Consider the following 24,358-nt stretch of genomic DNA (forward strand, 5'->3'; position numbering starts at 1 on the left):
CACGGCGTCTGAGTGCGTTACGCGTTAGTAGCTGCAGGTCAGCGAAACAGTGTGACTCGGGTTCAAACCCAGTACTGAGGGACACTTTGATGCTGCAGTGATTCTCTCTCTTTACTGGATACAGAGAGCAACTGAGAGGGAAGGGGGAGAGAGACACCACCACTCGGGAAGCTTTCCCCCAGCAGGTGGGGACCAGGGGCTTGAACCCGGGTCCTTGTGCACCGACCGTAACGTGAGCGCTTAAGATGTGCCACCGCCTGGCCCCTTTCTCTGAGAAAGTTGGCCAGGAGTAGTGAGCAGGACAAAGTAGCAGCTCCTCTCCTGGAAAAACAACAGGCTCAGGCTTTTGCTCGTGCACTCAGGTCATTTACAGGGCGAGAAGTCCAGGACTTGGGGCCAAGCGCACGTTACGATGAGCAAGGGCCCAGGTTTGAGCCCCTGGTCCCCACCTGGAGAGGGAAAGCTTTGCGAGTGGTGAAGCGGGGCTGCGGGTGTCTCTCTCTCTATCTCTGCCTTCCGTCTCGATTTCTATCTCTATCCAATAAAAATTTTAAAAATATTTATTTCCTTTTGTTGTCCTTGTTTTATTGTAGTTATTACTATTGTCATCGTTGCTGGATAGGACAGAGAGAAATGGAGAGAGGAGAAGCGAAAGACAGACACCTGCTGACCTGCTTCACCGCCCGTGAAGCGACCCCCCTGCAGGTGGGGAGCCGGGGGCTCGAACCGGGATCCTTCCGCCGGTCCTTGCGCTTTGCGCCACCTGCGCTTAACCCACTGCGCCACCGCCCGACTTCCTAAATAAATAAAATTTCAAGTTTAGGACCCTCCCCCTTCTCCAGTGACCTTGCTGCTCACAGGAGGGGCATGTCTGAGTCAGAAGCCAGGGCACTCACTGCCTTCATGCAGGCTTCTCTGCCGACTCTGCAGCTCCTCATTCCACATGCAGTGCAAATATATACCACATACTTGATAAAATTATATATATATATTTTACAGTCATTTGTACAATTTGTTACAAAAACCATAGAAGACTACGACTTGTTTTAGATCATTTTTGGTCAGCAGATATGTAAAATCTGTGTGCAATTATCATGTATTTACAGGGCCTCATGTTAGTCATTTTCAATGATTATTCCAACAATGCCACACTCTCAACATAGGACATGGCTTAAGATAAATATATTAGTAAATAAATATTCTGAGAACATAGTTCCATAAATGAGACGTGCTGCTATACATATACAGAATATACACAGTCGTTCTCTAGCTTGAAAACATTTTTTAAAAATGGTAATGTTGGAGAAGGAGCCCTTAGACCATTTTATTACAAAATCTTTACAGCAAAGTCTTTACAAAATATCTTTTAAGTGCTCTGGGAGAAACTTTTAAAAACATTGTAAAATAGTGCCTTGTTAGACCAACACAATAGTTTCTATAAAGCATAGGAAAAGGCAGCTCTGTTTTAAAAATAACTCTTGATTAGTAATGATTTTTTAGACCTTATAGAGACTAGCAGCACATAAAGGAGGGTGTGGGGAGTCACGGGGAGACAGAGGAGGTGTCAGAAAATGGCTTGAGTCCGGGTGAGAGGTGCAGGAGAAGCAGAGCCAGGCGCTAGCTGTGTTTGCAGTACCTTTCGAGGACCGCCAAGCCCCCAGCCTCTCTGGGTTCTAGCTCTCCCCACTTGAACCTGTTCTACACCCTCAGCTGGGTCCAACAGTCTGACTTGGAGGGGAGGGGAGCGGTCTCAGTGGAGAATGGGATGCACCCAGTTTCCAGCACTCTGTCACCCACACACATCACCGAGAAGTCACCCCAAACGCCCTGCTTGTTGGACTCTTAGAAGGTCCTCGAAGACCTTTTCTTCTGACGTAAGCAGTGAAGCCACAGTCAGTCTACGACAGTCCGGTTGGCTAGCCCGTTCTGGTGACTTCCCTACTGGTGAGTGAATGCAAACTTAAGACAATGCTTATTATTTTAAGTTCCACAGTTCCACGTTTGTTTCCACCACTCTGAAAACTCTAAACATTCATCGTGCTATTGCTCTTTCAAGTGAGAACTGGACACCTTTCTTTTAATAAGCCCAGTTGATGCCACATTCTCTGCTCCTCTGTTTACTGCTTAAGGTGACTGAGTGATTTTCCAGCCAGGGAGAGAGAGCCGCTTGGGGGTGGCTTCAGATGGGATGTACTCAGAAGCACTCAGGCAATCCTAAGAAACTCCCTCCTCCACAAAACCACCACCACAAAATCTCTAGGAGGAGCTGCTTTCTGCAGCTCATGTTCAAAGCCACCCTGGCCCCACTCCACGGAAGCCAACGCAAGCTGTTGTCCTCAGCAGCTGCCAGTCCTGGCCGGAGAAATAAAGGCGGCCTGGATCACATGTCAGCAGCTTAGGCACTTTCCGCCAACAGGTGTGCTGGGCAGGGCACAGCCCTGGGGGGAGCCCCCTCACCGCACCCGAGGCTGGAGGGCAAACCTCACTACTGAGTTCCCTCCAGGACAAGGGGCTCAATCACTGGGATTTCTGTCAAATCCTGGCTGGAAGTGAGTACATGTCCTTGTGGGCTGGACCCTGGGGGCTCCTTCCCCACATTCTGGCCTGGACCCCGGATCCACTTCTCCTCCTCCCCACTGGAGAGTGGTCACTACAGATGCAGATGCACATCACGGGGCCTCTACGCCCCCACCTACTGGGGCAGGTGGCAGGGTTTGTATTCTGCCAAGGAACAGTTTAGATGTGACAGACATCTGCTGGACAAATGAATAAAAGAAGCATTAGTGGACACAGTGACATTAGTTTGTTCAAAAGAAAGTTCTTTTAAGAGCAAGAAATACACTGGACAAAAGGACAATGCCTGACCTGAAATAGCTTTAAGTAGATTCTCCCTTTAAAAATGGACACTTCTTTTAAAAAAATGGTTTCGGTTTCAAAACTCTCCCTCTTTAAAAAAAAAAAAAAAGGCTGAAAAAATATACCAAAAAAAAAAAAAAAGCCTACCCTTTGGGTATAAACTATCTGATAGTCTCTGTCTCACTGAAGATCAATACGTAATAGTGCATCAGGGAAAGGGAACAGTAGACGTCTGCAGGCGAGATAAGCCAGCTCAGTCCTGAGGCAGAGAGGGCTGAAGGACCTGGAAGAGCTGCTTCCGCAGGGAGATAGGGTGGCAAGCTTATTCCGAGGGAGGCCCACCTGGTGGGTTCCTGGCCCCTCGGCCCGAGGATCCAGCAGCCAGCGGGCAGGGGCTCCGAGCGCAAGCCGCTCTGTCCCTGCTCTGGACTCACTGGAGCCTCTGCCCCGCTGCATCGAACACCAAGGCTGCAAAAGCACGTTCCTCCAGGTCGTTTGTCCCTCCACGGCCCGCAGAGCCTTTTCTGCAGCCAGTCCAAGTCCAAGACTGTGAACCCAAGGGGAGCAGCTGAGGCTGCTGGGCTGAATCCTTCCCGTCACCGTGGGGTTCACATAGCAGTGGCTTGTCCTGCCCCCCCAGTGCAGCGGGAGCCCTACTCCCAGCCATTCCCACCAGCTGCCTCAAGGTTTGGGCGGGGGGATGGCATCTGACAAGACCTGAAGTTCTATTATATTGGGATTGGCCATGAGAGAGAAAGAGGCGGCATTGCATTGTTCCTCAGAGTTTGTGCCCATGTCAACTAGCCTGACTTCAAGTTTCTGGTTCATTTCTAAGGCAGGTGCAGCCCTGAGCTTTGCAAAGGCCTGAGCTCCCTCAGGGGAGACGACAGCATCCACACATGATGCGGTTCAATTAACGCAGCAGTGATTCGTGTGTGTGTGTGTGTGTGTGTGTGTGTGTGTGTGTGTTTTCAGCAAAACTTGGTGGTTAGGGTTCTTTAAAATATATATTTAAATAACTTTTTACATTTATATATAACATCTTAAAAAAACAAAGCAGAGAACTCAATCCCGCACACCTCAGAACCCCAGGCACACACACTTTACCAAAGAGGAACATGTTATCAAAAGAGGCAGAAGACTCAGTCCTGGAATCTGTTGGTTTGTTAAGGGGATAGCAGGGTAGCGGTTTGCCCCAGGGGGCTCACATTTTGGGTTGAGGAGGGCTTTTTTTTTTTTTTAAATTACCATCTTTGTGTGTTTGTCAAAGCTAAAAAATCATTTTTTTTTCTCTCTCTGTCTTTTTTTTTTTTTTTCCTGAAGGGAGCCAGAGTTTGGAGTCTCCATGCAGTTCCCACTTTCACCCCAGAGTTCCTTCTGGGCTCAGGCTGCTGTGCCACCGCCAGCTGGGCTAGATTTCTGTCCTGGGGGAGAGAGAACACAGATCAGGGGAGGGGGCCCACATGCAGGCTGCAGGCACAAGGGGGCGGGGTGAGCCTCTCAGGAAGTGATGGCTCCTTCTGTACGGACCCACAGGGGGGTAGGCGCTGCGGGTCAGCTCCTTCTGAGTGCCCCACTCTGAGCTGAGAGCACAGAGCCTTCGGAAGCCCGCGGGCAGCAGGAGAACGCAACGTACATGTGTGTGTGTCAGGCACCGATGTGGGCACTGCCAAGAGCAGAGGGGAAGACCCTCTCAGGGTTTCCAGACCTCAAGACAAATTTCAGATTCTGGTAACTGGGGAGGTAGAGCTCGGGTGGGGAGGGTGGGGAGACTGTTGGGCTGAGGACTGGAGGCAGTCGGGAGGGGCACGGCGTGCTGCTGGGGAAGGAGCGGCCGCAGAGGCCCAGAGCAGTGACAGGCCTCCAGCCCCAGACCTCTCCAATTCTCAGGGTGACTCAGCAAGGCGTGGGAGGCTCCTAGTGAAAAGGCACAGACTCACATGTCAGCAAGGACCACTCTGACCCCCATGCGGGGCAGAAGGTCGGGAACAAGGCTCTTGCCCTTCCCTGGAGAGAGGGGCTGGGCCCGGAAGGTGGCAGTGGGGACAGTGGGGGCGCAGAGCTGTCAACTGCCGGCTCTACTTGGGGGCTGGATCTTGTTCAGTGCTTCTCAAAGGGAGCTGCACTGCACTCTGCTTCTCTCTGAGACAAAACACTTGGAAACTCGAGCCGTCTGACGATGTCTGCTGAGTCCAGCAGCAGAAGCTGCCGTGCCTTGCTGCGTTTCTTTTCCTAGGAGCCCAGCTTTCTAGCCGGGGAAACGAGCAGGCACAGTTCCCGCGGGCAGGCTGAGGGGCCCAGGAGGAGTGCAGACGGAGGGGCTTGGAGCACTACCGTAGACATCAAGGTTGAGGGTGCCTGTCAGGCATGGGGAAGAAGAGAGCCCTGGCGGCCTAGAACTCAGGCGAGGGCTGGGCTGGGCTGGGCTGGGCTGGGGGAACAGCACCCGGAAGTCACCAGGCACAGTGTTCAGAGTCAGGACACAAAGGATGCCACATGTACACCGCATCTTGGAGAGAGGACCCCAGACGGGAGCACCGGCTCTGGGCCTGTCACCTCCTTCTCTCACCTGCAGCCTCAGCGGCGGCGGGGGCACTAGACTCCTGAGTGTCTTGGGGGGCACTGGGGAAGCTGGTCCTGGCAGCCCGCGCCTCCTCTGGAAGGTGGCCAGACGGCTGCGAGAGCTGAGCGGGGTGGCAACGGGCCTGATCTTCCTCCTGGGCCAGTCCCAGGCCCCTGTGAGGCCACAGAGCATCTGGGTCCAGTGTCCCATCCCAGGGGCTGAGGCTGTGGGTCCCCAGACAGTCCGCGGGCAGGGCCAGGTCACAGTCCACATCCTCAGGAATGATGGGGACACGCTGGCTCAGCTCCAGGGCCCCCGGGGGGCTGCTGGGCGGGGGCCTGTGGGCGAGTGTGTACTGCACGCTCACAGAGCAGTCCTCAGCGTAGCCACCGGCCCCGCCACGGGCCACCTGCTTCTCTTCATAGAAGCAGCAGGGCAGGCCCTCGCATCTCAGCCCGTCTGTCCTGGGCACGTGGTCCGGGTGCAGGCTGGCTCTGCCCTGGGAGCTGTCCAGCTGTGTCTCCTCGCCCGGGGGGCCACGGCCCTCACGGACCGGGGTGCCCAGGACTGAGGCGCTGCCCCTGGCGGCTCCGACCTCGGACTCCAAGGTGACCGGAGGGGGTTCGCAGCAGCAGGCACACGGTGGCCCCTCGCGTCCCCCCTTCCAGGTTCTCCTGAGATCGAGGGCGGCCCCAGGAGAGGCCTCAAACCCCACTTCTGAGGCAGAGGCGGTGCTGCTGCTGTAGTTCATCTCTAGGCTGCAGGTGGACAGCTGGTCCCCCAGGGGCGAGGCCAGCCCCAGCCAAGGCTCAGCCCGCCCAGCGCCCAGACCGTGCGGCACAGGGAGCTCCTCAGGGGGCGCCGCAGGCCCCCGGCCCGTGCCTCCCGCCTCGCTGGGGCAGCAGGGGCTCCGGCTGCGGTAGACGAAGGGGTCGTAGTCGCTGCTGAGCGAGCTGCGGAAGGTGGAGCAGCTGCCGTACACGCCCTGGTTGCTGACCTCGGTGCAGTCCACCACCGAGTCGCTGGACGAGCAGCGGCACCGGCCCGAGCTGCTGCTGCTGCTGCTGCTGTCGCTGCCCGGGCAGTCGGCCAGGTAGCCGCTGCACACGGAGCGGTGGCCATGGTAGCAGCTGAAGCTGGACACGCTGCCGCTCTCCAGGTGGGAAGGGGCGGCCATGTGCACCACGGCAGGGAGGAGCAGACCGCCGCCGCCGCCACCGCCACCGCCACCGCCGCCGGCGGGGAAGGCCCGGGCTGGGCCCCTGGGCGAGAGGCCGGGAGCCTGCTGGCCCTCCTGCTCGGGGTAAGTGAGGCCCTGGAAGCAGTAGTGCTGGTACATGGTCTCGTACTGGGAGAAGCAAGCTGCCTTGGAGAAGCTGCGGCCGCTGAACTTGGGCCTGCGGAAGGGGTGGGCGGAGGAGTAGCCGCGGTGCTCCAGGCCGCAGCGGTGAGGGGCCAGGCCGCGGTCCAGGTGGAGGGGTGGGTAGCCGCGGAGGTAGGCCGGTGTCTGCGGCGGGTAGAGGCTCTGCTCCCCGTGCCGGTCCACGGTCAGCAGCGTGACGGGGTTGCCGTGGGCGTCCATGCTCGTCCGCGTCGGGTAGGCCGGGATGGCGCTGGCCCGGTGCACCCGGCCAGGGTAGTGCACGGGCAGAATCACCCGCTGCTGCCGGCCGCGTGCCAGGCCACCGGTCTCCACACACACGGCGCCAGGGCTTCCCTTTTGTTCTGGGGGGGGGGGGGGTAGGAGAAACATGGTCAGCTGGGCTGTGCATGCCGGGGCCGGGGGGCGATCTGGGGCAGAGACTTGGCCCTGGCCTTTTTGTTCACTTGTTCCTTCCTTTCTTTCCTTTTTATGTCTTATTAACTTTATTTTAATGAGAGAGAAAGACAGAGACCGGAGCCCTGCTCAGCCCTGGCTTATGGTGGGACTGGGGACTGAACCTGGGACCTCAGATCCTCAGGCAGGAGAGTCTTTCGCAGGACCACTGTGCTGCCTCCCCAGCTTCTCTCTCTCCCTCCGCCCCACCCTCCATGTTTTTCACGGGGATAGAAAGATCGAGAGGGAAGGGGGAAACAGAGACACTAGCAGCACTACATCACTGCTACTGAAGCCTTCCCCCTGCAGGTGGGGACCAGGGGCCTGAACCCAGGTCCTTGCACTTGGTAGCGTGCACTCTACTGGGTATGCCACCCCCAGCCCTTGCTCTGGCCTGTCCTAAGGATCACCTGTCGCCTGCCCATCACTCTGCCTGGCACAGGCACCGAGGGAGCTCGCAGAGAGCAGTGAGGGCTCCAAGTTGAAAGGCAGTGTTCCTGGAAGAGCCTACAGTGTGCCCGCACCCCGGGCCACACACGCTACCCTCCGGTCGTGCGAGTGACACAGCTCCCACCACTTGGTGCTCACCGTCTCTGGGGCGCTGGGAACGAACTATGGGACAGGGACTGGGCAAGCACTACCGTCACTTCCACGAAACAAACTGTGGTCTCAGGTCAAGGCCGGGAAGCCGGGTCATGCGAACAGCCACACACTGAGCGTGGGTAATTCCCCTCAGGCCCACGGGGCGTGGCAAGACCCCCCCACACCCAGGTGCCCCAAACCCCCAAATCCACAAGACTGTGGCACTGTGGCCGGTGCTTCTCCTGCCTGCAGTGAGCCATCTGGGGACGCTCGGCAGGGCCCTTGGGCAGCGAGTGGTACTTGCCGATGATGTTGTGCCGACAGTGAGGGCAGGTGTGGTGCTGCAGCAGCCAGGGGTCCACACACTTCCTGTGGAATCGATGTGTGCAGGGGATGACCCGCAGCTCCTGGAAGGGAGAGAGGACACGCAGCCTGAGGGAGGGCACCGGCGGGACAGCGTGGACCGAGGAGCGGTGGGTCCCAGGATGGTGCCCAGTTCCTGTCTCCCCCGCCCCATCTGTGGCATGGTTCAGTCCCTGGAGGCAGGACCTAAGAATGCGTCCTAGGAGAGGGAAAAGGCTCAGGCTGATCGCAGCCCTGTGTTTAGGGAAGAGACACACAAAACAGGCCGTGTGTGCCTGTGTGTGTTGTGTGTTGTGTGTGTGTGTGTGTGTGTGTGTTCATGCACTGCTTATGGGGGGAGAGGACAGGCGTGGAGGCAAGTGGAGAAAGGGCGAGGGATGTTTTACACAGCTGAGAGGATGGCTGCCTCCAAGTACCCCGAGGGCAACGAGAACCAAAGGAAGATGCTCAGGCCTCACGGCCTTGCTCTCTGGTAGCCTTCCCTGACCTCTGAGCGTCACTCCAGTAGACATGGTTTCTAACAAGCAGTCAACGTGGCACGGAGGTGACAGGGACCTGGGGAGCAGACACACGTCTGGGATTCCCGAGTCCAACACCATCCAAATTTTTCTCATTCACTTTGTCTTTCCATCCTCTACCCAGTTTAACACGGTGACGTTAAAACTAGTATTTGATACGGCACCAGAAAGGCCTCGAGAGCCCTCCCAGGGTTTCTCACATGATCCGCAGAGTCACGTGGAGTGGGGCAGGCAGAGGATGAAGTCATTTGCCCATGTTATATAAGACCTCAGAACCCATCTGGGCCAGGAGTCTGTGACAAACAGTCTAGGAGCCCGAGGGCTGATGCAGCAAGCAGGGTGCCAGACTGGTAGGCGTGAGGTCCCAAGCTCAAGCCTTGGTCCTGCATATGCCAGAGTGACGCTGTGGTTCTTTTGCTCTCGCGTAAATAAGTAAATCTTAAACGGCTGTCAATCTAAAGGCCCTTGCTAAACTCCTAGAAAAAAAGTGATACCAGAGGAGAAACTTGGCAACTTGTATACGGACAACATCACCACCAAGTGGCCTCTCTGGCTCAATTTCTTTATTCTCTGAATGGCAGAGGGAAAGACAGAGACACGGGGGGAGAGTATTTCCCCAGTCATCCCTTGGTGCTCCCACACGGTGACGGGGCTCAAACGTAGGTGCTCACGCGTGTGAAGCCATGTGTTCTGTCTTCCTGCCCCGGGATCCGTTTCCCTCGACCAGCCACGCACACTTCCACCAGAGGAGTGTCAAGCGTCTGCGACTGATTCTGAGAGAGTCTGTCTCCTGGCCCCCCCCCCTGCAGAAACGTGTGTCTGCGCGCCTCTATCTGGAGCGCCTGCAGGCCTGTCGTCGGCTCTCCTTGCGTCTAGGTCAGGCCTGCCTTGCCCTCACCTCGCCGTCGATGTACTTCTCCAGGCAGATGGCACAGTCGGACGTGGAGCTGCTGCTCAGCGTGTCCAGGCCCCCGCAGCTCCCCTCCCGGCGTCCCTTGCTCTTGGAGCTGAACTTCCTGGTCTCCATCTTCTCTAGAGCCTGCACGGCCAGCCTGTTCATGGAATTCTGTGTGGCGGCAGAAGGGTCATGTCAGGGTGGGGTGGCTGACAGTGCAGTTACACCCAGGGCCACGGCACTTAAAGCCCTGGTCTGTCAGGCCAGAACGGACTCTCGGGAAATCCCTGAGAATTCAGGCTGCCACAGCACAGATCCACTCTCAGCTCAGGCTCTGCCCAAGTGGCAGAACAGCGAGGCCTGGCTCAGTGAAGTAGCCCTGCTGCTTCCCAATACCATGCGGCCTGAGTTCAAAGCCTGGACTGAAGAGAAGGTGCCCGTCAGATGACCAACAGCAGCCAGTGCTGGGTGGCCGGCGGCCGCTTCGCCCCTATCAAGAGCTCAGGAAATGGCCACCATCTCTTTTCCGTAAGCTCGCACCGCCACTCACCTCAGAGTCTGGATTCCAGTTTGTGCTGAACCTCGCTCCACCCTCGACGGCCCTTCCCATAAGCTCACACTAAGTGAGAGCCGGGGCCCGGGGCCCGCAGTCAGTGTTCTTCCCGCACTGGAGCCCAGATGAGCGCGGCTCCAGGCCCCATACTAACAACGAGACCTGTCTTTGGGCTGCCCCCAACGCCCTCAGGGTTGGGATGGGATGCAGAAGATCCATGCTGGAAGCCCTGCTCTTGTGTTTTTTCCTTTTCGCTGTTTTATGGCCACTGGGACTAGACCGGCGGGGCTCCAGTCCCAGTTCTGGGGCAAGGAGACGGGTGTGCTGGAGTGTTACCTGACTCCGTCGCTGCTTCAGCTTGATTTTCACAAGGAGGATGAGGCAGACCAAGGAGACCACAACGAAGAAAGCCAGAAAGATGCCCATGTCAAAGTACTCAGTGGGTTGCTGGAACAGAACAGGCGCACAGTGAGTAATGGGCATCTTCAGCCTGGGGACCAGAGGTGGGTGGGCACATGGCTGCGCTGCCCTCCGTGGCAGGAAGCCCCTGGGGTTCAGCGCTCTCTCTCTCTCTCTCTCTCTCTCTCTCTCTCTCACACACACACACACAGTGTGCTCCCCAAACCCTCCAGAGCCACGGGGCATCCTGCAGTGTGGCTGGGTGGAGCGGGGGCTGTAGCAACCTCAGTCCTACCCCGGTAGCACAGCGAACCCTTTCACGGAGCCTAAAGAGCACAGAATCTGCTCTACCAGTAAGAGAGGCCGTTCTGCATAAACACAAATATCACATTTATGGGACAAAGGAGTGAGTGTCGTGTTTTGAGGGAACAGTGATTACGAACCATATAATTAATGGTTTACAACAACTCAGAAAATTGTACACTGCCTCCCCAAATATCAGGCTTCCACTACAATGACTCATGTTTACCAAAGTGCTTTTTTCCTTGAACAAGAAGCCAGCAAATCTGCTCTTCTGCAAATGCTGTCTGCTTTCACTGCTTACCTTCCCCTCACAGACCACCAGCCACCTCCGCGAAGGCATGCACTTAGCCAAGGGGCCAGAGCTCTGCCAACCCAACTCAAACTCTGTGCAAGTGCAAGTCAGCACAGAGGCAAATATCTCAGCACTGTGCGGAGGGGCCACCTCACATGGCATATCTGCTTGCAGTCTGGGCGGAGGTGCCAGTCAGCAGTTAACAGTTGGTGGAAGCCCTCCTACACATGGAAGAGAGGCCCAGCTGCTAGTCAGAAACTACCTGAAAGGCAAGAACGCAACCCCAAGAGAAAGCCGACTCCTCAGACTACGATGTGAGCCAGGGTGTTGCAGGATGCAGTGGCCCAGGGGAGGAGATCAAGGGCTTTACTGAAGGTCAGTGGAGGCAGGCAGGTGCGCAAAACCGAGTGCTGGGGGCCGCTCTCCTGGACTGGCGTTTTGGGGGCGAGGGGACAGGCGGGAAAGGGCAGGAGGTCCCCGAGAGAGTGTCACTGGGAAGAGACCACCGACACCTGGGCATAAGTCATCTGAGACTAGACTTTTAAATCCCTGCGAAGGAGCCTCTGGGGCGATGTGTCCCTGAGCTCCAGCCTCCTGTCCGCTCTGGACCTCAAGGCCCGGGGCACACTATACTTTCGGCAGAAAGACGACAGAGACCATCCAGCCCAAAGTTCCAAGAGGCTGAAGGCACAGGCGGCAGGCAAGGTGCCAACGGGCAGGCGGGCAGGCGGGCAGAGGCTCACCCGAGGGGGGCGGTGCTGAATCCTTGCTCGGGCCACCTTCTGCTTGTTGACGATGTTCATCAGCTTGATGGCGTCTGCGCCCTTCACGTACACCACCGGCCTCTTGAGAGGATCTTCTGAACCCTGGTTCAGCTAGGGAAGACAAGGCCCCACTGAGAGAACGTGCCTCCCTTGTGAAGCAGGGGAGAGAGCAAGGCTGGTAGGAGGGGGGTCCCAATATCCATTTGGAAATCCTCAAAGTTTGGAGCTTTAGGGCCTTGGGGCTCCTCTGATGACAAAGCTGAGGGTACTGCTTGCTTCACCGCATCAGGCTGAAGGCCCAGAAGCATCTTTGGAAATCCCTTTATCCTCCCACTTCCTGGCTCTCAGCTCCTCTCTACACCGGACTGGCGCGAGTATGATGTCTGAACACGGACTCCCAGATGAAAGGCCTGAGGTGGCATGACTGGCAGCCAAGGCCACCACAGAAATGGCTTTCCCAGGAGAGTGGCCGGGGGAGCTTACCTGGTCGATGGCTTCTGGGTTCTCGGACACATCAAAGATGACCGCGGTCGCTCCCCGCTGCACTGCTCGCTTGGCCTGGCAGAGTGAAAAGGGACAGGTTGGCGCGCTGGCTGGTCCGTATACCTCTCTGTAGCAGCCTTGGGAGCCAGTAAGAGCCTGCATTACGAAGCTGACAGTTGCCACCTGTGTGACTTTGGGATACTTGGGCAAACTTTCCTAAGCACCGACTGTTTTAAGAGAAGAAGTGGGCACTCAGCTGTATGGCTGCTGAAGGCCAGACCCTCCCCTCACTCCTACTTCCCCCGGTGAGGCAAGCATCAAAAACAAGCCGCCAACAGTGACCTACTAGTTGCAGCATCTCCTGCTGTGATCACAGAAACGCCGGCAACCAGAACGACACTTGAGCGGACCCTTCTCTGGGGTCCTTCCCCACACATCTGCAACTGGGGAAGTATTCCGAGGACTCTCAGAACGCTCAGTGTAGTCCTGAGTACAAACCGAGGGCCTCTGGAGGTGCTGGGTGTAGTTGGGAGTGGGGGCGGAAGGGCAGCGCAGAGAAATCACATGGGAACTGCACGTGGGAACTGAGAGACACTGGCTGCGAAGCCTGGCCACACATCAAAGAGCACTCAGGAGGTTTGGGAAGCAGATTTCCTGGCTCAAACCAGAGACTGATTCAGCAGGGCTCCAAGTTTTCTGAGGAATTCGGATGATTCAACCACTTGGGCAGCGACTGATCAGAGAGATGAGATTAGAAAGCTGCAAGGATGAAGCTGAGGTGCGTCCCGGAGTCAGTTAGCCCTGAGTGGCGGGCTGTGGCGAGCAGGAAGCTCTCACAGCGCCACCAGGAGGTGCAGACGGCCGGCCGCTGAGACCACCTACCCACGCCCGAGCTGTGCGCACAGCAGAGCTGACCGCCACACAACACCCTCAGTTTGGAAGGCTCTGCAAGTGGATGTGCGCGCACATCTCTGGCCAGCCAAGGCGTTTTCCCCTGTGACGACGTATAATAATCGTGGCCAGCTGTCACTGTGGCTTCTGCAGCCAGGCCCTCCAAGGTTCTCTGACTCTTGGCTGTGGTTGGGCTCCATGGTGCTCTGAGAGCTGGCTGCTTTAGACAGGACGGGTTGGGGGTCGGGTGGGGTAGCACAGCGGGTTAAGCGCAGGTGGCACAAAGTGTAAGGACCAGCGTAAGGATCCCGGTTCGAGCCCCCGGCTCCCCACCTGCAGGGGAGTCGCTTCACAGGCGGTGAAGCGGGTCTGCAGGTGTCTGTCTTTCTCTCCCCCCATCTTCCCTGCCTCTCTCCATTTTTTTTCTGTCTTATCTAACAATGACATCAATAACAACAACTACAACAACAATAAAAGACAACAACGGCAACAAAAGGGAGAATAAATTAATTAATTTAAAAAATTTAGGGAGTCGGGCGGTAGTTTAGCGGGTTAAGTGCACGTGGCGCAAATTTGGTGCAAGGACCAAATTTGTAAGGATCCCGGTTCGAGCCCCCAGCTCCCCACCTGCAGGGGAGTCGCTTCACAGGCGGTGAAGCAGGTCTGCAGGTGTCTGTCTTTCTCTCCCCCTCTCTGTCCTCCCCTCCTCTCTCCATTTCTCTCTGTCCTATCCAACAATGATGACATCAATAACAACAATAACTACAACAGTAATACAAGGACAACAAAAGGGAATAAACATTTAAAAAAACTTAAAAAATTTTTTTAAAGAAGGATGAGTCAAGGTCTCATGTCTGTCAACAACTCCAAGACCAGTTTGGGACATGGACACACACACACACACACATACACACACACACACCCCGCCCCCTGGAACCCATGAAGCAAGCTGATAAATGGGATCCTGACTGGTAAGAAAAAGATTTTTATTCTATATTCTGTAGGTTTTTTAAAATTATCTTTATTTATTGGATAGAGACAGCCAGAAATCAAGAGGGAAGGGGGGTGATAGAGAGGGAGAGAAACAGACAGATACCTGCAGCCCTGCTTCACTACTCGCAAAGCTGTCCCCCAGTGGGGGCTGGGGGTTCAAACCCAGGTCCTTAAGCATTGTCGTATATGGGCTCAACCAGGTGCGCTACCATCCGGCCCCTTATTCTGTAGGTTTTTTAACTGTACTAAAACCACTACACCAAGAAGCATCCTAAGTGTTTCTTGGCAACATTAAAAAGCAAGTTCAGTGTTAGACTTAGTGCTGCACTTGCATATAAAACTAAAGGACAATAAGTGACGAGGTTTTGGAAACTGAAAAAAAAAAGTCATTGTTAATGAGAGTGAGGGGGGAGAGACACACACACACACACACACACACACACACACACACACACACACACAACACCAGAACATCCCTCTGACATGAGCCACCAGGGGCTGAACGAGGAACTGGCACTCTGCCTACCTCCCAGGCCCCGGGTCCTCTGATGGAAGTTTAAACAGGTGTTACTGTTTTTGTTTTTTCCAGAGCACTGCTCAGGTGTGGCTTATGGTGGTGTGGGGGATTGAACCTGGGACCTCAGTGCCTCAGGCAGGAGAGTCGCTTTGCAGAACCATTATGCCACCTCCCCTTACCCTGAAAAGTTTTCTAGTGTGAAGAACAAAACAGAAGCCAAAGACCGAAAACCCAGCCCGGAACATGGCACCTGCGGGTGTGAGATGTCAGGAGAGTAACAGGTCCAAGCGCCTGTGGGCACAGTCTGAGTCCCATCCGGAAACACCCTGCCCGCCCGTGGTCTTTCCACGGGTGCTGCCTAGGGAAGCAGTCGCACTGCAGCCGGCCAGGGCTTCCCGGGCCCACCAGAGGGCAGTCTTCTCCCACGGCTCTGCAGCAAGGCCCGTCCTGCACTGGTGCACCACAGTCCTCGAGGGTCCCTGCAGCCCAGGGCAGCTCAGTGCAGCAGGCGCTGTGGGGGATGCCTGCCTCTTCTGGTTGAAAGCCTCGGTCAGCACAGCGATGCTGTCAGGGAGGACTCTGCGGAGCAGGAGTGGACAAGACATGAAGGGGATTTCTTTTGCTCTCTTTCTCTCTCTGCCTCAGTTTCTCTGCTTGAAAGAGGAGGAAGCCTCAAACAACAAGGGCAACAAAAGGGGGAAATAATGGCCTCCAGGAGCAGTGGATTCCTAGTGTAGGCACCGAGCCCCAGTGGTAACCCTGGTGGCAAAGAAAAAAAGAAAAAAAAAAAAAAGATGAGGAGGAAGCCTAGGTCATTGATGAAAGCTCCTTCCAATTCCCAGTGTTGGCCGCTGACCCAGACCCAGGAGGAGGGACTGCCAGGCAGAAGCAGCGCAAAGTCTGGGGGCACAGGGTCGGAGCTGCTCTCAGAGGCCCTGATGGCGCTGGTGGGAGCAGCACTGAGCGGGCTTTAAACTTAGCCGGTGGCAGATTTACTCGGAAATCACGTACACCCAGTCTTCTTCAGACGTCTCCCGAGCGGCAGGAGAGTCTAGGGACCAGCACTGAGCATGAAATGGTGAGCACGGCCCAGCACAGGGAGGAGGACCTGAGGGGCGTGGGCCACTCCAGCCCGGGCTGCGAGGCTTGCAGCTCCAGGCTCTGGAGTGTGCACGGAATGCAGGCAGCCGGAGGCACAGGTGTCCTGTCTGACAGAACGCTAAGCGTCGCTGCTCATCTGCTTGGACGTGTGTGTTTCATGCCAAGCACTATGAAGACACGGGGCTGCGTCTCCCACGTGTGTGACAACGGGGCGGGAGGGGCAGCAACCTGGGATCCTGCTAAGCAGCAGCTGGCCAGGAGTGAGCTCTGATTTGCATGCCTGAGTTGAGCAGTGCTATGGTGGCCCCTGCCCTCCCGTTCCCAGCAATCTTCTTCTTCTTCTTCTAGCGTTTGCCCCCAGCATTCTTAAAGAGAGAGAAAAGGAATCCATCCAGCCCAGGATTTCCAAGGGCCATAAGTAACCCGTATTTAGAAAATGCCAACTGTGGAGCACCCGGCTAGCAGTGCATGTGTGACCACGTGCGAGGACCCAGGTTCAAGTCCCTGCTCCCCGACCGGTGGTGAAACAGGGCTGCAAGTGGCTCTTTCTCCCTTTCTATTCCGCCATTCCTTCTGTCTATCTGATACATAAAATGAATAAACCTTTAAAATGAGAAAACAGTGTGTTTATTACACCACTCCCAAAGCGCAGGGCACTGCATGGTCGGTCACATGTTGACCCCTGCCCACATTTTACATTTTCAGCTTAAAAAGTAAGAGGCACAGCTTTTAACCAATATCCCAGATGCTTCATCATTCACCTCGCTGTTAACCCTGGAGCAGGACATGACATCAGGACCAGCCTAAGCCCCACCTGGGGGATGAGCACTGTCAGGAACGCTACCCCTGGAGTGCGCACGCACGTATCAAACTCTCCAGACCAGCTGCTTCAAACAAGGGCCGCCGTGCTGCTCCGTGGAGGTCACTGAGAAGCTGTGCTAGGGTGGGAGAAGGCAGCTAGCTACCCTCGAGTCCCCGTGTACAGACTACAGGAGAAAAACAGCGCGAGCCGGCGAGCCGGGGAGAGCAGTGGCAGCCAGGACCAAGTCTCGGTGGTGTGCCCCGCAAAGCCTTCTGTGAGCCCCGCCCCTTGACTGCCCACCAGTGACTCCCACAGCCTTCTTCACCTCTGCAACCCTGAGCAGGGCAGGCTGGCACCAGCCAAGCAAGTGACAGGAAGCCAAACAGCAAAAAGTGGATATATCTATATCAGTTTCTTCTTTTCCTTTTTTTTTTTTTCTTTTTTCTTTTCCGGATAGGACAGAGAGGGGAGGAGAAGCTAAGAGAGGGGGAGAGAAAGACACCTGCAGACCTACTTCACCACTTGTGAAGCAGCCCCTTGCAGGTGGGGAGCTGGGGGCTCGAACCGGGATCCTTGCTCTTTGTGGGTCCCTGTGTCTTATACTATGTGAGCTTAACCGGGTGCACCATCCCGACTCCTGGTCCTGAAGTATTTCACCAATGTATTTTTTCAAATTTTTAAAAATATTTGTTTATTGGATAGAGACAGCCAGAAATTGAGAGGGAAGGGGGAGACAGAGAGGGAGACAGAGAGACACCTGCAGCCCTGCTTCAGCACCCACAAAGCTTTCTCCCTACAGGTGGGGACCTGGGGCTCGAACCCGGGTCCTCGCACTCTGTAACATGCGCTCGACCAGATGCGCCACAGCCCGGCCCCTACTGATGTATCAAGAATGTATCCTTGTGTGCATTGTATGGTTTCAGGTCTAGCATCCGGGTCTCTGATGCAGTTTTGAATTGAATTTGATACATGGTGTTAAGCGGTGGTCTAGCTTCATTTTTCTACACGACTGTCCTGTTCGCCCAGCGTCATCTGTGGAGACGCCTTCTCTTCCCCGCCGGAGTTTCGTCCCTTTGTCCTGCATCAGGCACCTGGATATACAGTGTTGTCTTAGTTCTTGATGACCTTTCCAATCTTGACTACAAGATTAGACAATGTCACAGGGACTGAAAAAGGGACTGAAAGGTCACCTGCACAAATGACCGTTTTACAAAGAAGCAGCCCTCAGCTCTTAGAAGTCAGGGTGCTACCAAGTGAGGCAGGAGCTGGGACGGGAGAACCCACAGCAACTCAGCACATGCTTCTCTGGGGCCAAGGGAGCCAGTCGGTCTAGGGCTACATGTGCCAGTGGGGTCGCTGCTGCCACAGTGCATGTGGCCTTCTGGAGAAAGGGACCCTATCAGCACGGCTGAGTCGAGAGTATCCCAGCAGGACAAGAGTCTTGTTACCACCTCGCCTGGGAGGAAGCTCAGACTCTGAGTCTGCTGGAACTTCGCTGAGACTTGGCCGCGGCAGGCGGGCAGCCGGCCCTCTCCCTGGTGTGGGCAGGCAACACGTGGCTCCACAGACCCTCCGCCTCCTGGGCCGGACTCTCCTGCCCTGTGCTTCACCTCTGTCCAGCACTTGGGCATCGTGGCCTTGGTCCTCATCTTTATTTTAGGAAGGCTGACAGAACACAACCCCCCAGTCGCAAATAGCCCCCAAATGACTAAAATCTCCTGTTACAATCTCCTGGTAGTTAAAGGTAAGCAAATTCTCGGACTGTTAGTTCAGACATAAAACACATCTTCAACCCCTTCTAGGAAGGTCTTGCGAGGGGCTGTCAAGCAGAAGGTTTTTCCTCTCTACTCAATACACTTTTACATTCCATTTTTAAAAATGTATTTTAAGCTTACATCTTTTTCTTTTCTGCTCTCTCTCTCTGTAACTTTAAGAAAGATATTTACAGGCAGGATTTAGTAAGAAGTGCAGGAAAGATTAAGTGCAGGTGGCGCAAAGCACAAGGACCGGCACAAGGATCCCAGTTTGAGCCCACCTGCAGGGGAGTCACTTCACAGGTGGTGAAGCAGGTCTGCAGGTGTCTGTCTTTCTCTCTCCTTGTCTTCCCCATCTCTCTCCATTTCTCTCTGTCCTATCCAACAACGATGACATCAATAACAACAACAATAATAATTACAACAATAAAACAACAAGGGCAACAAAAGGGAATAAGGGAATAAATAAATATATTTTTAAAAAATGCAGGGAAGAACACACAGTGAGACGTGGACTGGGCATGGTGTAGCATCAAAGCAAAGGATGCTGGGAAAGGGGGAAGGAGGGGGCTGAGGAGAACCTTGAGGTTCTGGAGCAGACTGACATAAAAGGTGTGGGTGAGTGTTCCGCAGTGAACTTTCAGAGGGAGGTGAGAAACTGTCGCTGTGGCCAGTGACTGCACTATACTCCAGTTTACACCCCTCCCCAATAAAAATGATTACAAAAAAGAGACTTATTTATTTGTTAATGATGGGGGGGGGTTTCAGTGCCTTATCCTTTTTATAAATGGATTTTCCTTTCTTCTTTTTCTTTAGTAGAATCAGGACATATACATGCATGATTTCACCTCTCCTGGGCTGAATGTTTTCAATCAGAGAGAGAGAAAGAGAGAGAGAGAAAGAGAGAGAGAGAGAGAGAGAGAGAGAGGCAGGCGCCACATTAGCAGAGCTGCCTCCAGTGCTGTGCTGCTCCGAGGCAGTGCTGGAGCTCTAACCTGGGCTGCGCACGCCGTGAGGCATGCAGCCTGCCCGCCAAGCTCTCTCTAGCCCTGGCGTTTCTGGACATGTGCAAGTCCATTATTTACATGTGCAAGTCCAGCACTTCTGCTGCTGCATCACCTCCTGCATCTGTTTTGTAAAAAATCATAATTAATGCTGCGGTGTCAGATCAATGTGGCTCCCACTTCCAATTTCCACAGGATGGAGGGAGAGCAGGGCTGCAGAATATGGAGACTGAAGCACCTTTATGGCATCAGCCCTCTCTTCTTAATAGTTATCTTCCCCAGTGACAGGAGGGGCGCATAGGCAGACCTGCCGATAGATTTCACTTCTGGCAGGTAACGTGGCCTGTTGATGAGCTGACGGCAAGAAGGACGTCAGTTTAAGACTTCGCACGAAGTCTTAGGGAAGGGAGACACACAGAACACACCACAAGAAGTTGATGGTACCACACCGCCAGCTCCAGTTCACATGTGAGCCTTCCCATCAAATATATACATAGGTGCTTTCCCCCGCCAAAGGTAGCTCAGAGTCTCTTAGGGGTTTTCCTCTATCACTTCCCACTTTTAAGGATACTGTCCTTAGTTTCTGTGCTGTATAAACAATATTGCTTGGAATAAACAGTTCAGAAATTGGAAGCAAAGCACAGTCCACCTATTAGCCCCTTGCCCTTCAGCTTTGTAATGTAACTATAGTTTATACCCTCCCATATTTTTAACACACGTTAACCGGGAATAAAATGCATATATGTACACTACTCTATCAGAATGTGCTAGAAATAAACTGGATATATAACTGTTCTGCACTGTTTCTCCCTTAAATGCAACAGCTTGCTGAGTAATATCGTTCTATAGGGTGAAGCCGATAGCATATGGATGTACAAACAGACTCTCACACCTAAGGTTCTGAGTTCCCAGGTTCAATTCCTGGCACCATCAAAAAGGCAGAGGCGAGCAGTGCTCTGGTAAGTAAGTAAGTAAATAAATAAATAAATAAATACATCTCCAGGGAGAGCACAGGTCCTGGAAAAGGATGCCAGAGGACCTAGTGGGGGTTGTACTGTTATGTGGAAAACTGAGAAATGTTATGCATGTACAAACTATTATATTTACTGTTGACTGTAAAACATTAATCCCCAATAAATAAATAAATAAATAAATACATGTCCAGAATAACGGTTTTGTGTATGGATATAGACAAATGGTCATTTCTTTGTGGCAGGCAGGCACACACGCACACGCACATGCACACGCACACACCCCCTATCTTTTCTGTGTAGCCAGGGCATCACCCATGCACGATGTAATCTGGGCAGACCTTTTTTTTCCAGACACAGAGAGAAAGACACCAGAGCCACCAAATTCCCTCTGGTGCCGCAGCACTGCCCCATGTGGTTTGCCTGGGCCACGACATGCCAGACAGGTGCCCGCCCCAGCCCGTCCCGTTACACAGATGAGCCCGTAGGTGGCTGCAGCAAGGCTGAGGCCTGCCCCCTGCGAGTTAGGGGCTGCTCCCTCAGGGGGCTTCTGTATTTCCCCAGTGAATTCACTTCAGCAGAGCGTCGCCCAGCTCTGGTTTCTGGGTGCTGCTGGGGACCTTAGCGCCTCGGACGGGAAAGTCTTTTGCCATCTCATGGTCTCCCCGGCACCGCGGCATCTTTATCGCCACACTTGCATTCCAGTGTCACCTGTCCTGAAATCGCAACGAGTGGCCCTGCTGAGTCAAAGGGAGGGAGGGCACAGAAGGTCTCACAGGCAAACTCCTTGCCTGAGTGCTAGGCGAGCCTGCCCTCTGGGACCTAAGGGTGCCAGGAGATGGGCCTTCCCAGCTGGTGTGTGTGCCCCGTGAGGCCGCACGAAGCTGCCAGCCCTGGGCGCGGCTTTGCTTGCACTGCTCTCCATCAGTGTGCTCACTCGACAGCAGTGAGGAAGGACCCTGTCGCCACGAGTGTGAGGGGACGGGAAGGCGGCGGGCCCGTCATCACACCGGCAATGCTGAGGCGGCCAGAGGATGGCTGGGTGGTGGGGGGCTTGGCTACAAGGACAGTCTGAGGTCTTGGCTCCAAGGGCAAAAAGATAAGAAACTGATGCCAGTCCGTCCCCCATTCTCCACAGTGGCGACCGCAGGGACCCGCCAGCCAGCTGGGAGGCCCAGCCAGACCACACCCCACCCCTAGCCAGCCCCCTGCTCCGACACTGGCCACTGCGGCCCTGTTCCCAACGTCGCCACCCTGCTGCCAGGCTTCTCGTGCGAACGGCGGCAGCCTCCCACGGCGCCTGTGTCCCACCCAAGAACAGTCCCCGAGGAGCGGCAGAGGAGCTTTCAGAGTCACGCCCAGGCCCTGCACTCTCACCTCAAACGCCTGTCCTGTCCTGAGGGCCACCTGAGTCTCCCCAGTCCAGGGAGGCTGAGCCCCGACCACCGCGTCCTCTCACAACACGCACTCAGTTTCCACGTCGTCGCCTCCTTGTGGCCACTGCCCCTGGCCTGCCTGGGCTCCAGCACTACCGCTCCTGTGACATCACAGCGATTGTTCACTCAAAGGGTCTCCTTCACTAGAGGGGGGCCGACGTGCCAGACTGCTTTCCTCTCAATTCCCAGAAGCCGACAAAGCGCCAGGCACAAAGTAAGTGGCCAGGAGGCGCTTTCTGATTCACTCAGAGGACCAGCTTTGCCCTCAGGGTGGCATTTGCTGGCATTTTCCCCTCACCAACCCCCTGCTGCCTGCTCTGCCCTGCTCTCCCATTCTGTACTGAGACACTTTAGTCTCTCCGGATTCCTCAGGACTGCAGGTGTCCTGCTCTTAGAGCTCTAGCATCTGGCTTCTGGTTAACTGCATCTCGCTGATGGGCCTATTATTGGTGCTTAGTTTGAGCACAGGATTCTCTCTTATATTTTTATTTATTTATTATTGGATAGAGACAGAAATTGAGAGGGGAGAGGGGAGAGAAAGGGAGAGAGAGACACCTGCATCCCTGGTGAAGCTTTCCCCCTGCAGGTGGTGGCCAGGGGCTTGAACCTGTATCCTTGTGCACTGCAGTGTGTGCACTTAACCAGTGCCCCACCGCCTGGCCCCAACACAGGGTTCTCTCTGGCCAACCTCAAGCACTGGAGTGGCTCTTGCTCTGCTGTGGGGCTTTATCAGACCCCAGGCTCCGAAAGTCAAAGCTCTCGGGCACTGGCAGTGTGCGTCCCTTCTCCCGAGGGGGACTGCAGGCCCAGGAGACGCTCTGCAAAGGAGCGTGTACAGAAAACAGCTTGCACTCTCCGTCTGTCCTGCCACTGCTCAGAGACCTGGCCCACAGAGCCCGTCCTGGGAGACAGCACATCCGCCCAAGGCCTAAGCGTGTCACTGCTTCTGAGGCCACGGCTGCAGGGGTGGGTGGGGGGGCAAGGCTGATAGCATCATGATCATGCTTGAGGTCCTTGGGGGCTCTGGGTGCCTCTTGATCCGGAGGCACTAAGTGGGTTTCAACCTAACACCTCACTTTTTCCTCTCCTCCTCCCTATGTGCTGCTCTCGGCAGGCAGTGACCACCCAGGCACCGGCTCTTGAACATTCTGGTCAGCTGCCATTCCCTGAAGCGTGAGTCACTCACTGCACGACAGGGGCCACTCTTGCCAGGCAAGGGGGCTTGCAAGGCCCGGCTTGCCAAGGGCCCTGTTTTCCAGCAGGAACCTTCCCTTCCATAGGAAATGAGGTCACACACCAGACTCGTGGGTGAGTGGTGAGTAGTCTGGGTGCCAAGGAGAGGGTGGGTGTCAGTAGTGGGAGGGAGGGAACCCCCCCTCTCGCCCACCAGAGGGGCCATCTGGGGGTGGGGGCAGCCTGTGAGGCAATCTGGCTTCCTTAAAGCACAGAAAACATAGATGATTCGCCAGACCAAACTTGGGGGGCATCTGGCTCATCTGCTTTCCTGACTTGGAGCCCCTACTCCTCAGCCTGAAGGGATCAGCGCACAGGATGGCCACAGAGGAGGAGGGGCCTGGTGGGGGGGGGTGTCTGGGGGTGAGAGTGGTGGCAGCCCGGCCCACTCCACCCGTCTCCTCTCCGGAGCTTGGCTGCAGCCCGGCCTGACCTTCCAGGTTTCCCTGGCAGGAGATCAAAGCACCAAAGCCACAAACACAGCTCAGAATTCTGAGGCCCCATGGCCTGCCCCTAGGGCCCCTCCTCCCTCTCCACCCCTAGCTCCTCCCCTGCTGCTCCCCCCCACCCCCAGCTTCAGCCCGCCTCCAATCCCTCCCACAACCCAGTGGGGCCTCCTCTGACCCTCCCAGCAGCAGCCAAGCCTCTCCCCAGCAGCATAATTAAAGTTATTAAGCCTGCCAAGGCTCCTCTAGGCTGCAGTTCTGAGCTGCGGAGCGAAGATGATGCATTTTAAGTCCTATTTAAGATTATGCTGATCTACTTAGCAGACTTGTAGCACCGAGAACTGAGCGGCCAAGTAAGTGGTCAGGGCCGCTCACATTCAGACAGTGTTATTCACTCTCAAAATACGCAGCAGCTCCACTTGATTTCTCCTGATTCAAGGAACCCACAAGAGAGGCTCCAGTCCAGGCCGTGCTGCGGCGCCATCACACAGGCCGTTGCCCTTTACAGGATCAGAAAGCGCTGGGTGTCAAACGGAAATGCGTTTCCCTAGATCTTAATCTTAAACACAGACATTTAGAGCAGCTCCGAGAAACACAATGATCCTCTTTGTTTCAACACCTGACAAGGAGCACCCAAAACCCAGGATGCCCGTCCACACCCTCCTTCCTGCCCCATAATGTTCTGGGAAAAAGTCTACTGTCTACTGGGCTTTTTAGGAGATGTCTGCGCCTAGAAGAGACACCCTGGAAAGAATGTGCTAGCTGTAGTTTTGGTTTGGGGTTCCAGAAGCCCCAAGTTAGACTGACCCTTCCAGAGGTCAGC

The 24,358-nt window shown here is 55.2% G+C and overlaps 1 protein-coding gene across 2 annotated transcripts in view; it reads right to left on the reverse strand.

Moving 5' to 3' along the window:
* Positions 1–3,824: 3,824 nt before the first annotated feature.
* The window catches only part of ZNRF3 (zinc and ring finger 3), a 142,253-nt gene continuing 121,719 nt past the window's right edge, over positions 3,825–24,358 (reverse strand). The window contains exons 3-9 of one of the 2 annotated variants that reach the window (XR_009550365.1): positions 12,388–12,462; positions 11,884–12,015; positions 10,483–10,593; positions 9,597–9,764; positions 8,122–8,224; positions 4,797–7,144; positions 3,825–4,280 (exon numbers count right to left, since the gene is read on the reverse strand). Coding sequence is in view for 1 of the 2 variants with exons in the window: in XM_060192913.1 (XP_060048896.1) it covers positions 4,240–4,280; positions 5,426–7,144; positions 8,122–8,224; positions 9,597–9,764; positions 10,483–10,593; positions 11,884–12,015; positions 12,388–12,462 (2,349 nt within the window). In the remaining variant the exon portion in view is untranslated. The remainder of the gene's footprint in view (positions 4,281–4,796; positions 7,145–8,121; positions 8,225–9,596; positions 9,765–10,482; positions 10,594–11,883; positions 12,016–12,387; positions 12,463–24,358) is intronic. The other variant, XM_060192913.1, reaches the window with a different exon arrangement.

Source organism: Erinaceus europaeus, chromosome 6 (assembly GCF_950295315.1).
Source record: "Erinaceus europaeus chromosome 6, mEriEur2.1, whole genome shotgun sequence".
Classification (NCBI taxonomy): domain Eukaryota; kingdom Metazoa; phylum Chordata; class Mammalia; order Eulipotyphla; family Erinaceidae; genus Erinaceus; species Erinaceus europaeus.